Below are 15,735 nucleotides of genomic sequence, written 5' to 3'. Positions count from 1 at the left end.
CGGCTCCGGGCTGAAAGGGCCCCGCCCCGCGCTCGGGCGCGCGCCTGCCCCCAAACGGGCGGTGGGCGGGGTTCCGGGCTGCCCCGCCCACCCCGCCGCTCTCTTCACCGCCCCGGCGCATTCAGGGCCCTCGGGCGCGCCGCCGCCTTCCGTCGGCCCGCGTTTCAGGCTGTGGACGGACGGGCTGCGGGCCGCGGCACCGGGCTCCTCGCGGGCGGGCGTCTTGTCCGGGGAGAGGCCGCAGCCGCCCCCAGCCCGCCCTGCTGCCGGCCCCTGCCGCCGGCCCCTGCCGGGAGAGCGGCCGCCGCGGCAACCGGCCCCTTGGCGGAGGGGGGCCGCGCTTCAGGCGCGGCCCGTGGTGCTGCCGGGCTTTCGGCACCGCTGTGCGGTGCGGTGTCACGCTGAATCTCCTCCTGCGCCTTAGGTGGGCCTCTGAGGTCGACAGCCGGTCGCTTTGCTGGCCCCCTGGAAGGGAAAGACGTAAGAGCCGAGACGTGTCGCACAGGAGGTAAATACGCTTGGCCCAACCTTTCATAGCGCTTTCTCAAAAAAAAAACCCCTCAAAACTTCTAGGTGGGGGCGTGAAAAGGAACCAGCTGCTTCAGAGCGCTGCCCACACCGCACCATCACTGAAAAGCGGTCGCTATTGGTACTGCTTTTGGGCACGAAACTGCTTTTTAGTGGCTCGTTGTAAAATAGATCAGAGAGGGACATTAAACCCTGGAAGTAGTCCTTATTTCACGAACCATATTAATAAAGCATTACTGAAGCTAGTCTGGATTGTTTCTCAGCATTTATGCTTATTTGTATTTTAGTTTGGGTGATAAACTAGCAATGGGTTTTTTTCATTGATGCACTGGCTAATGCTGTAGTTCACCAGTTGCAAAACCTACAGTATAATGTAGAAGTTGCGTGAGAACATCATCAATTACTTATCTGCTTATTGGTTTACAAAGGGAAATAAAGGAAACAAAAAATAGGGGGGGGGGGGGAAGACTGTGATACTACCAATTTAAAAGTTTTCAGATTAGACCGGAGTGGCACAACTTAGTACAGGAGAAATAGAAATTTAAGTACCAGATACTAATACAGTATCGCACAAGCAACTGCTTGCTGACTTGTGACCCAGTTAGTCCAACTGCAATAATTTCACATCAGACTAGGGAAACTGAAGTCACAACTAGGAATTACAAGGAGCTATTTGTTCTGCAGAACCCTCCTGCATCATCAAACAATTCTATGTTAGCTACTGAGTACAAGTACTTTCAGAGCAATAGAGTACCTTAAAGTTTGTAATTTTTTACAAAATAAAGACTTCATTGCATGTTAGCCAAAAGTTTGTTTAATCCAAGGTCAAAATTTAAGAAATTCTACTGACGTTTAACCTTCTACAACTTTCCTACGGGACAGCAAGCACTTTCTGTAATTGCAGTAGGAGTATTAAGATAGTAGAAAACCAGGGCCCGTGGGGGGGAAATCAGCAGACAAGGATATAAACACACAAATTGAAACTACTGTGATGGTTTTAGAATTGGCTATTAGAATAGTCATAATGTCAGAAAAGTTAATGGCTTAATTAACAATGAAAAATCTAGATGTACTTCTAAGAGATTCTATTTGCTTAATAATAATCCCAGAACCTTTTATTTCAAAGTCGTCCAAGAAAATACTCACTTCAGCAAGTTTTTCCTTATTTTCAACTACTTGACAAAGTGCCTAGACGTCTTAAAATCTCAAAGCAAATTCCTCAGCCAATTTTACTGCTAGAAGATGTTTAGGCAATATTGGGCCCAGTAGCTTTAAATCACAGACTTGAGGACCATTGCTTCTTCGGGTTTTTTTGTGTTTTGTTTTTTTTTTTTAATCTGTGCTAGACATATTTTAGAAAGAAGTTAAAAATTACAGTAACAACTGATGCTTCCATTCAAGCACAACGATAGAGGCAGATGCCTCTGTTTCAGTGACAGCTCCAAAACCACCCTCCCCTCCCTTTCCCTTATGTCTGCTCTCTCTTCCCGCTCACTTGATGCAAACATCCTTAACAATCAACACCTTTCCTAGACAAGCACGCTGTAAGGCATTAGCAACTGCTTTGAGATAATTTTTTCTCTAAGAAATGTTAGAGTATTGAACCTTGTAATAAGCCTAGAATAGGACTATGCTTTGCTTTTTAAAAGCTGCCTCTGAATGCTTTGAGGAAGATTTGGTTATTTTTGGCAACAGAATCTTTCAGTCTTCCTGAAGGGGTTAGGTAAGTGTAGCACCTTCCTCTCAGTACATAGTCTGTTCTTTCCCTGATATTATTATTATGGACAGCAGTTTCACTGAGCAATTAGGAGCGGACTTGCCTCCAAAAGACTTTATTTCAAAAGTAAGGGGTAAATGCAAGGCAATTGTCTAACTTAAAAAAGGGAAGAGGATGCAAGTACTGCAATGAAACTGGCAAAAATGTCAATGTTGTTTACTGTTTATGTAGTATCCACTAAAATAGTAATTTTTCTATTGTTATAATGAACTAGGGTAGTCCTACCCTAACACTGCTTTAGTGCAGCACTGAAGATCAATGAAGACCTGTATGATGCAAAGAACCATGCAAGAATACCACCAGAAGATCTTAAGTTTTTACTTCACCACCAGTTTTCCAACAACAAAAAAAAATTTTAAAAAATTACTTTCACAGCACACTGTGAGAATGTCACATGTACCAACACTGTATTCTGCTTGATAAAGAGCAGCATCAGAAACAGCAATCAGAGTTAAAGATAAGTTGATCAGAATTTCTTAATTCCAAACCATCCCACTCCATCAGTTCATCTTTAAAGGTGTTGTTTTGGAGAGAAACATTGCTAGATTTTTAGAAGTTGCTAAAATAAAGACTGACATTAAGAATAAAAGCATGAGAAAAAGACAAAATTTGAGTATTCTTTTTGCACTTGTAAGCAAAAAATTTCATTTCATTTAAAAATACTGATGATCACTATTTAGTTTTCATAGTCTATGATTATCTTCAGAGTGAGTAAGAATGTTCAATGCTCTACCCAGAATTTCAATTTAGAGACAGGATTGTTAATTTTTTTTTTTGCTTGCACCAAGTTCTTGGAACCACTTGTATATTAAGAGTGAAGCTAACTGAACTTACTCTTTGCTATGCAACTTGGATGCAGCCCTCAGGATTTCCTGGCACATCACCAAAGAAGTCCTCTGCTGGTTGGATTCAAATCCGTTTCTCATGTAATACCCAACTGTATTTACAGAGATAGATAGAGCCACATTCCATGTACTTAAAAGGTCCAGACTTTTGCATATATAAAGACACTGGTTTGGTAAATTAACATTTTCACATGATTGCAGCGCATAGTTTGAATTTTCGTTTTGCCCTTGGTGGAGAAGGATAAAAGGTTCACTGACATTGTGTCCATATGCAATTTTTAATTAGTTTTTCAAGTAGCAATAGGAAAAAAAGAGGGACTCTCCTAGTATGTTTTCCCACTAAATACTTCAAATTATTTTTAAAAATTGTTTTTTAAAACTAAAATATATAAGCTCTGAATCATGCAACATAGGACCACCTCAGCTACATTAGTCTGATGTAACTGGGCAATTGGTGAAGTTGTCAGACCATCCGAAGAGGTAGTGACAGTCCATTCTCACAGTGCCAGCCTGATGTGTGGGCTATGTTAAAAAAAAAACAACACTGAGGCATCACTATATGCTCACTGTGTTTTCCATTTTGGTATTCCCAGTCAACCACTCTCTCTTGACGTTGGTAGTTGACATTTACCACTGCACCAACATAGTTAGAAGCAGTAAATTTGTGTTTCGTTTCTTTAGCAGCTATACACTTGGTGCTATTCATCATATATAGGTGGGTCTCCATCATTTGAAAACATTGACAGTTTCTTTCCATGATTCTGCACGTGATCTTCATTCATCTTCTCCAGAGCTTCAATCTAGAGAGCCAAAAATAAATCCATGCTGAAATCATAAAAACACACCTGCACCAGAATGTTTCTAAACAGTGTTAAAAGGTAGCTTCAGATGACCGATCAGATACATCCCATACTGCTATTTCAATGATTCAGTCACTTGTATGCAGCAACATACTTTGGAAGTACACCTTGAAACATCTGTTCTCAACAAGTTAGTAAAACGAACAGCACTCCTTTATAGTTTCATGCTATATAACTGAAATGCATGAGTTGCAGGGAGGACCAGATGATTCTTAAGACTTCAGCTGTATTCCCTGAAGTACAGAAGTGTCCCTTTCTCCAGCTCTGAACACCTCTACTGTAACTCAGCCAATCCATCAGCATTGGAGAAATTCCAATACTAAGATTACAAATCCACTGCAACCATTTTTAACGGTGGAAGTTGAAGACAGTTATACTTTGATGTTTTGTGCAATCAAAGTAACACAGTACAGTAGCTTATTGTGATCATCAGATTGCTACATTTGGATTACTTCCTCCTGTACTCCAGGGGAGATAATTTTAGTTACTAATGACTAAAATCAAAGTCTGAAGTTTAAGGATGGGCTGCTCAAATTCACCTCTATGTAAACAGTAATGTAAGTCCTTCCAATAACACTTGTTTTATGTCATCTTTTGTGCTTACAACAACCCCACCCCCCCCAGCACCACCACCCCCAACCCCAATTCTCACAACAGTCAGTGAGGGAATTGGTTTTTGCTCGATTAACCAATACATAAGGATCATGTAACAGTGACATTGTGTTCTGTTTATCTCCTCCTCACTTCGAGGACCTACCCCAGGAGTTAACTAGTTGCAAGCTCCCACCTACTATATGCTGGACTAGCATAAACCTAAACTATCATTAGGAATCAAGTAGCGTAGAACTGCCATGTTGCCCTTACTTTAATTATTTTTATAAATGTCTGATATTGGGATGCATGCCTTGAGGAGTTACAGCCAAAATTTGAAAATTAAAAGCCAAAGGTGACCAAAGATTCCTGGTCCATATTTACATTAGCATGATTTTAGGCTTGAAAATTGAAAATGCTAGCCTAAACTTTAAATTCAAGTAAGTTAAAATCTGTAACATGAAAAATAAGCAGGAGAACAATTATTTTTAACCCAGCTTTCCTTTCTCTGCACAACCTTTAAGGTATATAAGGAAAGACAACAAAGCTAGCTTTTAACCTAAAACAGATCACTATATTTTCCATAACAACAAAAGAAGCAACTGTATGCAACATGAAACTTTTTATACTCAGAGCAGGGGGATCAGGAAAGGGAGTGGAGAGGTCTGTCAATCTGACTTTCTGACAGTCTGTATTAGGTTGAAATAATCAAGTTTTGAAAGACAGATGCAGAATGATTGCTAAAATTATACTTGCACACACTAATCGTACAAACTAAACGTGGAAAGGTAAGGTATCACAACAGCTACTGTAACTAACCAGATTAAAATGTTAAGACACAGAGAAAGCTATACCTCTGCTTGGAAGTCTACTTCATTGTCAGCTGTAATATTTAAACCTGAGACAGCATTGAAGAGTTCACGCTCATTAAGTGCTTCTGCCACACCTCCTTTCTGGAAGAACTAGTCAATATAAAAAAGCACACATTAAACACTTTACTACACAAAACAAAATACTCCTTTTCCTTCCCTGATTTACAATTACAATATTTAGTCAAAGTCATATTTTTGCTTTTGTTGACCTACAGGTAAAAATAACTAAAAGAAGTTTTAAGTTCTAGTGGTACCATTTTATTCTTCCACACTTTTTTCCCTTTTGGAGAACACCATCAGTACCGACAATATGCAAGAGCAATCATATGTATACATATATATATATATATGTAGTGGTGATCATTTTTTATGGAGTTGTATTGGTTGATTTTTAGTTAGCTCTGAATTGATTTTATCTTGAAAAACATTCAGCATAACAGAAGGCTGTCAGACAAAGAGGTCTTACCTGTGAAACATTCCTACAGTCTCTGAATAAAAACTCAAGTCCATGAGGATGGGTTGGCTCCACAGACTGACTGACATCAATAAGCCAGACCTGTAGCCACAGAGAGATAGCAATTCACTTTGTATTAATATTTCACATTAGATGAAACCTTTCCTTCCCACATTAAGAATAAGCTCACCTTCCCGTCATGCCAAAGCATATTGTATTCACTCAGATCTGCATGGACTAGGTTGCACTCCTTATACAACTGTTGCATCATCTGCAAGGAACCAAATTAATGAAGTATGCTATACTCCAAATAAATACAGTTTGCATGACTATAACAAAAAAAAGCCTTTCCACAATTGCCCTCCCAATTTACTTTTTTTTTTTTCTTTTTCTCCCTCCTCCCCAAAGTATTCAACAAAGTTCCATAGAGGGAATTGCAGTTTTGGTAAACTGCCAGCAAACTAAGCTTTTATCACTGAGCTTCGCTTTGGCAAGTCAGACGAATCACTCTGGTAAACTCACATCAGCTCTGCCAACCAGTCCAAGTACATGAGACAGATAAACACGTTCTCTAAATATACCTGTCATTCTCACCCCTATCACACAGGAAAGAAGTCTCAGTCTTAGCTACTGAATACTAACTAGTATGCATATTCACTTAAAACATGGTTGTGTTGCTCTACTGGTCTCAAGATTTGAGGCACAGATCATTCATATTATCAAGCTGCTGGGTTGGTTGGGTTTGTTGGTTGTTTTTTTTTTAATGTCTACAGGAAGCTAGTAGCGAGTGGACAGTTAGCAGGCACGTGTTTGAACCAATTACAGCAGACAATAGGAAAGTAAAGTATCCACCATGAAATATTCTAATTCATTCTCTGATTTATCCATTTGTTACAAAGGGGGGTGAGGAGGGGTTATCCACTGGAAAGTGCTTAAGCACTGTAAATTAAGTACTCGGTAAGCCCAGAAAGACCTCAGAGAACTTACTAAACCACATACTGCTTCTATAAAAGGAGGACTACTTGCTCACAATTCCTCTGCTGCTAAGTATCTGTTTGTCATCAAGTTCCAGCATGTTTTCCACTCAGATTAAGATTCAATTTATTATTTTTTTTTTGGTGCATAATTTCTTATTTATTCTAAGTCACACATTAAACAGCAGCAAAATAAGCCTTTGGACTCCGTATCCTGAAAGTGATGCAAGCATCCTGAAAAGTAAATAAATGCTGATTTGTCCTTTAAGTTATTCCCCTAAAAGAAAACACAACCCAAAATTGGAGGAGAAATCAGCACTGGCTTACATTAAGAATCTGATAGTAGGCCTTTTTCATATCTTCACTACTAAGTGTTACGTCCTTTAGTTTAGGAGCTGGGACTTGATCCTGGCCAATGAAAGACATAACCAAGACGTGTTTCTTAAGGATAACCACTTGAGGACAAGGAATTCCTGCATTCTGCATTCTGTGGGTCAGAAAATAGATACCGATTAAGAAAAACAAAACAAACTCCCCCAAACCCTACAGTTCTAGTTCCTGCTTGCTCATTTCCAATCTTAGAGAGCTGTGTGTGAGAAACTTGATCCACAGTCAAAAAGTCTTTGAAATAGACCAAACTGAATAAATGTATATATTTCACATAGGAAAATTCAGATCTTAAAGTCATAAGTAGGTCTAACAATGCTCACTGAAAACTAATTACTTTTACAGCTAGAGCCTCTTAACTTCATGGGCTTGTAAATTCTGCTGCCAAATCCCAGAAGATGCTGACAATTCATTAAACTGTAAGGAACCAGAGGCTTATTCAATGTGTGCCAGGCTGTATACTATTTAGCCTAAAAATCAAATCTAAACTTCTACCCAGACATAGTGTATCTCCCTTAAACAGAAAATAGGAAACCAACAGGGATTTGGCAACTACACTTTTTTTTTTCCTTTACCTTGTTAAGTTATGCATTTCTTTCTCAGCCCACATGCGAATAATCTTTCGTGGATTCAATTTACTGAAGCGGTCTTTAAATCTGTAGTCATCCTTAATGTATTTGTCACGGTTCTTGAATTCATTAAGAGTTGTTTTAAACACTTTGATGGCACATTCTGGAGGTATAACTTTATCTTCAGTTGCACTTCTCATGGAAAAAGTCAAATATTTAACAAAGTTAATTATTCACATCTTTACAAGCAAATGCATGGGTTTGTTTTTTTATTTTTTTAAACATTGCAAGATTAGCGATTTTTAATATAAGAGAGGAAAAAGATCTGATTTTCTATCAAATTTGGAAGCCAATTCAAGTTAAGTTAAGAGTTCTATGATTAAGCTTATATATGAATGTTTATGTTTTGGCATTTTGATTATATGTTGCTTACCAAATAGGTTCCATCTCCCAATTTGTTAATATTTTACTTAAATATCATAGCTAATAACAGCCCTGTTAATGGATGTTCTTGCTTCAAGAAATTACAAGTGAAAAAAGTCCTGCATTAGAACAATAATGATAGTATCACAATGTTTTGTTTAGCACCACAAAGATATTGCCCGTTGAATACTAAGCAAAAGAATACTCCTGAACATCATTCAAGCAAAGTTCAATTAAAAAAAACCAACCCCCCAAATCCCCCCACACACCAAAAAAACACCGCATCTCTTCTCCCCACCCTCAAGCTACCTCTCTCTTGACGTCTCTAAACAGGTTACCTGTATTTGGGGTTTATTAGCTCTTTCTTTACTCACTTCAAACTAGTGGTGTTTCAATGTACTACAATCACTACTAACATACTACAATCCTTCCAGCATGGTAGCCTTCAAAACTGGACTCTTGCACAACTTGCAAAGTGAACAGCATCCCAACACCATTCTCAAGGTAACCCAAAGTAACAAACAGCACCTCCCCTGAATTGTACAGATGGAGCTGATGATACAGTCATCTATCTGTATGAAAAGACAATCTTTAGATAGCCTAAGATCATCATGACAGCTCTGTAGTCTGGGGCAAGTCAGCAGAAAGCATTCCCCAAAATCTCAAGACTTCTTTTTTATAAAAGGACCCCAAAATCTCAAGACTTCTTTTTTATAAAAGGAGTACATATTTTTCCTCAAAAAAGCTACAGTGGGTTTGTCCCCATTCATTAAATGGTATCCAAGGAGGAAAGTGAGGATGTTTTTACTTTACGGTTGGTACCATTTAGTTTTCAGATTTTACTATTATCTGCATATACGTGAATACAAACTTTAAGTCTTGGGAATGAAAGCTGCAGATTTAAATATTTTTGTGGTTTCTGCTTTTTCGACCATCTCTGGTAGTTGAAGCTACTGTCAGTAACAAACAATATACTTACTTTCCTCCATATGCATGAAAAACAACAGATTCTTTTCCTGTGCTGATGCAGCCTGTGATGGTCTCCAGCATCCCAGCATTGACCATCTTATACAGAAGTAAACGCGTTTTAGGGTCCACTGCTTTCTCCTACAGGCAAGAAATGAATATGCAACTCATTACAATAATTCTTTGCTTTACAGTGAGTTTAGAGTATTTATATGCTGCAAGCGTTGAACTGGGTGGAAGGAATAATGTATGAAGATCATTCTCTCAACTGATAGAGAGAAAAAAACAAAACAAAACAAACAGATGAAGCAAAGCCAAACTGCTCCAGCACTGTCATCTTTAGCCCCTAAGAATTAATACTCTCAGATACCTTAGAACTGTATAGCACATATTGTATTTTACCAATTCTACATAAAGTACAGACTGTGGCTCAAGTGCACTTTCCATAGTGTTTTCAAGAAGTCTTTACAAATCATGAATCAAAATATCCCAAATTTTATATTCCTTTTATATCAGTAACAATAAAGCAGAACACCCAAATTTGAAGAAGTCCACAGCAGGAATTACCAGAGGCCCTGCTCTCAACTCACCCATAAAGCGTATCAACTGACTTCATAAATTATTAGGTCAGAGTTTACTTGATCACCTCATCTTCCTGAAACTTGCTATGAAGACATATTTCAAGCCACATGGTTCAGCTGCAGAGGATTAGTCCTCTGGATGGTTTCTATAAATAATTTCTAGGCAGTTTTTTCATTGTAGCTGATTAAAAGACAAGTTTAGAAAGACAAAGGAAAAATATGGAAACTGCTTGGTCTTATTTTGATATGGCTGTCACAGTAATGCAGCTCAAATAAAGACAGCCTTTTTCTAGTAGGAGCTGGATGATACCATCTCCTTCAGCAATGCTAACATAATATCACTTAACTCTTTTACTAAAAATGGAATGTTTCAAGGAAGTTACCAAAGCAGTGTTCAGCTGTTACACAAGCTAAAAAGTATATAGAGATACTTTATTAAAAACATACAGCAGTGGAGTGCTCCTTCTTTTCATGGAGCCTTGCACTTCGACGTTCCTCAGAGTACGCGTGTTGCTTTAAGGCATTGAAGACTTGATTTGATAACTTTAAGTCCATCCCAATTCCATCCCCAACTTGGAATTCAGGTGCAAACTACAGGTAGAAATAATAGAAATTTAAGTATTGTTACTAGCAGACACCAAAAGTTGGCACAAGCAGAAATTTCTCATTCTGATTGCCAAAAACCTAGGGTAGATTAGGACCAAAGTGAAACCCACTTTGTGTAATGTTGTCACTATGTTAAAAAACATATTGCTCTAAACTCAGAACTCGAAGTTCTGCCCAAATTGACATGAGATTACCTAACATCCTGTAAAAATAGCACTTGCAACGTTTCCTTATTTGCAGAAGTTGCACCAGTTACATTAAAGAAAATGGAAGTTATGTACTATGGATAAACAGACTGAAAAGCTCCAAGTCAAACAATTTACTGAAAATGAGTTACTTGGCTCATCAGGCAAAATTAATTAAAAAAAAATAGGTTACACTATAGCTATGCTTTTCAAAAATAGCCTTGGTGTTTTATTTGCCTGTATAACAAAACTTGCTGATAGCTTTGTTTTGCCAAAACAGTTCTGTGCAAATTCTTGAATCGTGGTCATTAACAAACTATTACTAAACAAAAAACCCATACAACTCGAACTGCCAATTTGAGTAACTACTCCAAACACTGCATTGCTTTCATCCAATAAAAGAAAAAAAATCAGCACCGTATACAGTAGCACAGATGGACAAGCATTAGTTCTTTGGCTGAATTACAGCATTCCAGTTTCACACACAAAATAAGTTTCCCTAAGTTTTCACTTACATTTTCCATGCGAGCAGTATTCTTTCTTCCACATACCACTTCATCGTGTTTAGTAGTAATGTCTTTTCCTTTTCCTACGAAGCCCTTTCTTGGTGTAGTAGTAGGTTTATCTGCCAGCAGTGAGAAAAATAAATCAAACTTTACACGTAAGCAAACGTAACCAGTGCTCATAAAGGTGCCACAATACCCACAAATGTAACATAATTTTATTTATTAAACAGACTAAAATACTTCAATCGTATAATCTTAACGCAGTCTTCTCTTACCCTAAACAAGACAGCTTCTTTTGCTATGTTATGACTTACTTCTATGTCTTTTCTGGGATGTCAGATACACTTTTGGCATGTTAATGACAGCAATATTCAATATAATGTGCAGACGGCCCTAGGCAAATGTAGATGACAGATATGCATATCCCAAAATGCTTTCCACATACAATAGTTATTTTGCCCAATTCAGCCACCAAAGCCAATGTACTGGCAGATAGAAGCCTGAAGTTACCCGCCCAACTTCCTGCATAACACCTCCCAGTTAGGTGACCTCCTTTTACATACAACTGGCATGTCTCCCTACATTCAAAAAACCTATTTAACTATATCATATTCTTAGGTCTATTAACCGAAGAAATTGTATTGTTTAAAACTGCCACATACCTGCTCTATAAGGATCATGACGGGTATCCTGCCAATCAACCTCATCCTCTGAGCTGTCACTGTCATAGGGATGGACCTTCCGATAATTTTCAAATGATATGGAGACTTAAGAGACAAAACAAATAAGCGTGTCTGTGATTATCAGGGATTTGCTACTTCCTCACAGCTCTGTCAACTTAAGCAGAGTGCCAAGAATATCTCCAAAGCAAAAATATTTCTTCTGATGAGGGTACCTTTGCTATCTCCATTAATCTTCTTCTCTTCACGCCGAAGCTGTGCATCATATTCCCTGTCAAATTCCATCTGCAGCATCTGAGCTAGCATTAGGTCACTAGAAGTGTCAATATTTTCTCCTGTAATAAATGGTCCTTCAGCAACACTATGTAAAATGAAAACAGAAATTTAAAAAATTAAACACAGTAATCTAAACAGAAACACCACTTTATACCATTTCATCACTCTATACAAAAGACTTCATGCAGAGCTGCATAGAAACTAATGGATCCCAACTGTCTGCCCCCCCGCCAAGCCAAGACTAAATATTAATAGAGCATGACTTAATTTCTCTTTGCCACTCCTTTACAATACAAATATTACCTAAACTTTTACTTGTTTACCATTCTGTAAGAAGCATTAGGCTATATTTTTAAGATGCCCTTCATGAAAGGGAAAGAAGGTATACAGGTGTATGTGTATATATATTTATGTATTTTAAAAAACCAAACAGCGTTGCTTCACAGAAATGAACACAGGCAATATTTGTAGGAGTTTAGAACTAGTAAGCTCTTGGCCTATGTTTAGAGCTTCCAAGTATTAGGAGGATATGGGCGATACACCTGACAGTTCTCAAAATAACATTGTACACCGTTAACAACAGTCTCTAGAAGGGAAGAAAAAAAAATATTTCTGACAGTGTTTCTCAAAGTGTAGCTTCCAGACTAGCTTAAAGCACCCAAAACAATGCGAAGAAAATATCAAGAAAGAAAGAAGGGTGACAGAGAAGAGCATCTAAGAAAAGAGTTTTAACCGGGGAAGCTGTCTTCACTGAAAAAGACCTGAAGAAGCAGAGTTTGGAGATAACAGGCAAAGCATTTACTGTATCACTACGCATTAAGCACATTGTCAGAAAATGCACAAGAAAGAGAAGATGGCTTCACAACTATGGAGATCACTAATCCAGGATTTAAACTTACGCAACCACTTCAGGAAAAGCAGCATTTTCTTCTTCCAGCTGCAGCTCTTTTGCCAGCTGTTCACTCATTACATCAGCAAGGGAACACGATATTGATGTTGTGTTAGGGGCTCCCCACGGACACTGTAAATAAACACTTTATTCAAGTCGGCAAGAAATGCAGTGGCAACACAATAATGAGGACAATTAGCTATCACTGGCTTTAAAATAAGCTCATGTAATCTTATAAGAGCCTGTCTTCTACCGATGGTTAGGGAACTACGATGAACTAAAGTACAGAAAATAACTCAAAGAGTAGTTTCATAAACTCACTAGGGAGAACTACGATTGAAAGGATGTTGATGGTCACTTACTAACGGGGGGGGGGGGGGGGGGGGGAAGAGTCAGTTTGTCAGCGTCAGTACCCTCTGAAGACGGGGCAAAGCCTTCCCAGAAAGTTTTCTCGCAAGTGTACACACAGGCTATGTAAAACTTCTCTTGGAATAACTCAACAGTAACGGCTTACGCAGAGCTTCCTCCCCCCTTTCTGGAGCCCTGAAAGGACAGCCGTCATAAACATCCCCTCAAAACCGAAGAAGCCCGCACACAACTTTGCCCCGGGAGGCGGCGGTCGGGTGTTGACGAATCCAACCAAGCCGTGACTCACTGCCTACCGCCTCGATAACCAAACTCGCCGAGATCCAGCCCCCGGCCCACCGACAGGGCTTGGAGAGAAGCGGGTCGTTTATCAGGCTCTAACAGCAGCTCTCTCCACCGCGGAGATAACTGCCGGGAGCAGCGAACCACGCCATGCCCTGCCCTCCCTCAGGCCGCTGAGCCAAGCGCTCAGTTTGCCGAGTAACCGTGACCCTTCTTTTGCGGACGCCGCTTCGGCGGGCGGAAGAAGGGCCGCCGCGTACCGGCGCCGCCAGTGCCCCGACAGGCCTCTGTCCTCCTCCACCTCGCAGGAGCCAGGCCAGCGGCGGCCGCACCTCTACGGGCCGTTAAGGGCCGCCGGGCCGGGTCCGCGCCCCCCGCCCAGCCCGCGCTCACCTTGCTCCGCCAGGCGGGGCCCGGCCGGGCGTCGGGGGCGGCGGCGGCGGCGACTCCTACCGGGTCCATCTGCGCATGCAACGGCGGGCGGGCGGCGGAGTCTCGCGGCGAGGGCTCTCGGCAGGGCAGCGACGCTCCCTATGCGACGCCTTCCGGGTCCGCCCCCCCCCCGCCCCGTTCTCTCTTGCCGTCGCCTGCCGTCAGGCTCCCCATTGGCGGGCGGCTCGGGGCCTCACCCGCCTTTCCGGTGATGTCAGCGGGGCGGGCGCGGGGTCACCGGCGGGCCGCCGAGCCCTGGGGGCCGCCTGTCAGCTGAGGCGGCGGGCGGGCCGGCCGGCCGGCCGCCCCGCCAGCTAATGGAGAGCGGGGGGCGCGAGGGCGATGGCAGCGAAACAGATAGGATGAAATCAGATCGGCGACGTTTGCGTCTGCCTAAGGAAGTAACCAAGGGAGGGGGAAGGAAGGACCCGTAAGCGAGCAAATTCATTTGATCCTGGTCCCATGACTCACCGTAAATACAAAATCAAGTACTTCGTGTGTCGCCTGACACCTGCTACACCTCAGTCTTGTATGTCTTATATCTTTACATATCTTGCATCTTTATCTGGGAAACCGCGTTGCCACTAAAATGCCCTGTTCCCAGGGCAGGGGCAACGGGCTGGCGTTCTGCTACAACGCAGTCGCTGCCTGACCGCTGCTCGAGCTCGTTTCCCAACAGGAAGGAAGCGATGCCCAGAAGCCTCCTCAGGCCTGGCTCACCACCAGCTGTCAGAGGTCTCTGCAAACGGAGACTATGGTGCCGTCGCAGCTGCTGTCGATACCCAGAAAGCCGGCCTAGCGAAGCTGGCTGGCTCCAAGAGCGGGAGGAGCGGTAAGGGCTCGTTCAGCCCCTGTGGCATCCCCCGGCCTGCTCGGAGTAAGTTGCCCGTTAAACATTTTTTGCTAGATGCCCACGCTGCCAGGGCAGGCCCAGCAAAAGCCACTCTTGTCGACTCTTAGGCTTGCAAGAATCAGCTTTGTTGGCCAAAGGTCATCTAATTTGACCTTAACAACCTACAATGATGTAAGACGTTAAAATCTCCCAAGACAACCTGTTCCAGCGTTCATGACTGCAGAAAGTCCCCAACTAAAGGAAGGGCAGAGGGTTTGGAAGAGGGTAGGGACCCAGGCTGTAACGCACAACCTGCAGGCACGACACAGGTGTGTGCCACGGAGGCATTAGGATGGCTTTGTCTGGTGATGCAGTACCACTGTGGTTCTTATCGTCCCTGCCCTTAGCCCCGGCAAAAGAGATTATTTCTTCCCCTTTGCAGCTGCCTTTTGCGGTGTGAAGACTGCTGCCATGCCCCCTTCAATCTTCTTTGGCTAAATTTATCAGCTTTATAAATGAGCAGAATGTCAAAGCAATGTCCTGCTGCCCTGAGAAAATCATTACTCTAGCACAGCTGTACAAGCACTGATTAAGAAAATGGGTTTTGGTAGTTCTTGATTCAAAAAGACATTAACAATGACTTAATATTCCTATGTCTTTTTATTCTGTTTTTAATTTTCAGAAACAAGTTTTCTATATTAGTCTCTTAAATATTACCTGATTAGGCCTTGATCCCACGACCTCTTAGATGAATGGATCAAGCTTTGAACTGAATTATATTAGGAAGATATGTTCTGTAAAATAACATGTAAACAAAATCCTTTGCCACACATTCACATCTCCTAATAAAAATA

At 41.3% G+C, this 15,735-nt stretch overlaps 1 protein-coding gene across 2 annotated transcripts; it reads right to left on the bottom strand.

The window, feature by feature from the left end:
- Nucleotides 1-2,599: 2,599 nt before the first annotated feature.
- Nucleotides 2,600-14,196, bottom strand: RIOK3 (RIO kinase 3). Of its 2 annotated transcripts, none has more exons than XM_069779153.1 (13): nt 14,011-14,196; nt 12,980-13,101; nt 12,020-12,165; nt 11,787-11,891; nt 11,134-11,243; nt 10,275-10,418; nt 9,260-9,387; nt 7,864-8,052; nt 7,229-7,388; nt 6,118-6,198; nt 5,940-6,029; nt 5,456-5,563; nt 2,600-3,950 (listed from the first exon to the last, which is right to left on the bottom strand). In XM_069779153.1, exons 1-13 carry the CDS (start codon nt 14,077-14,079, stop codon nt 3,849-3,851), a joined length of 1,554 nt encoding a protein of 517 aa, XP_069635254.1. In that variant the 5' UTR covers nt 14,080-14,196; the 3' UTR covers nt 2,600-3,848. The 2 variants fall into 2 exon arrangements, with proteins under 2 accessions (XP_069635254.1, XP_069635255.1); XM_069779154.1 differs by having other exon boundaries at nt 7,864-8,049; nt 14,011-14,194.
- Nucleotides 14,197-15,735: the final 1,539 nt, after the last annotated feature.

The sequence above is a fragment of the Haliaeetus albicilla genome, chromosome 3, assembly GCF_947461875.1.
Source record: "Haliaeetus albicilla chromosome 3, bHalAlb1.1, whole genome shotgun sequence".
Lineage (NCBI taxonomy): Eukaryota > Metazoa > Chordata > Aves > Accipitriformes > Accipitridae > Haliaeetus > Haliaeetus albicilla.
The sequence above is the reverse complement of the archived record's forward strand: the minus strand, read 5'-3'. Positions and strand labels throughout refer to the sequence as shown.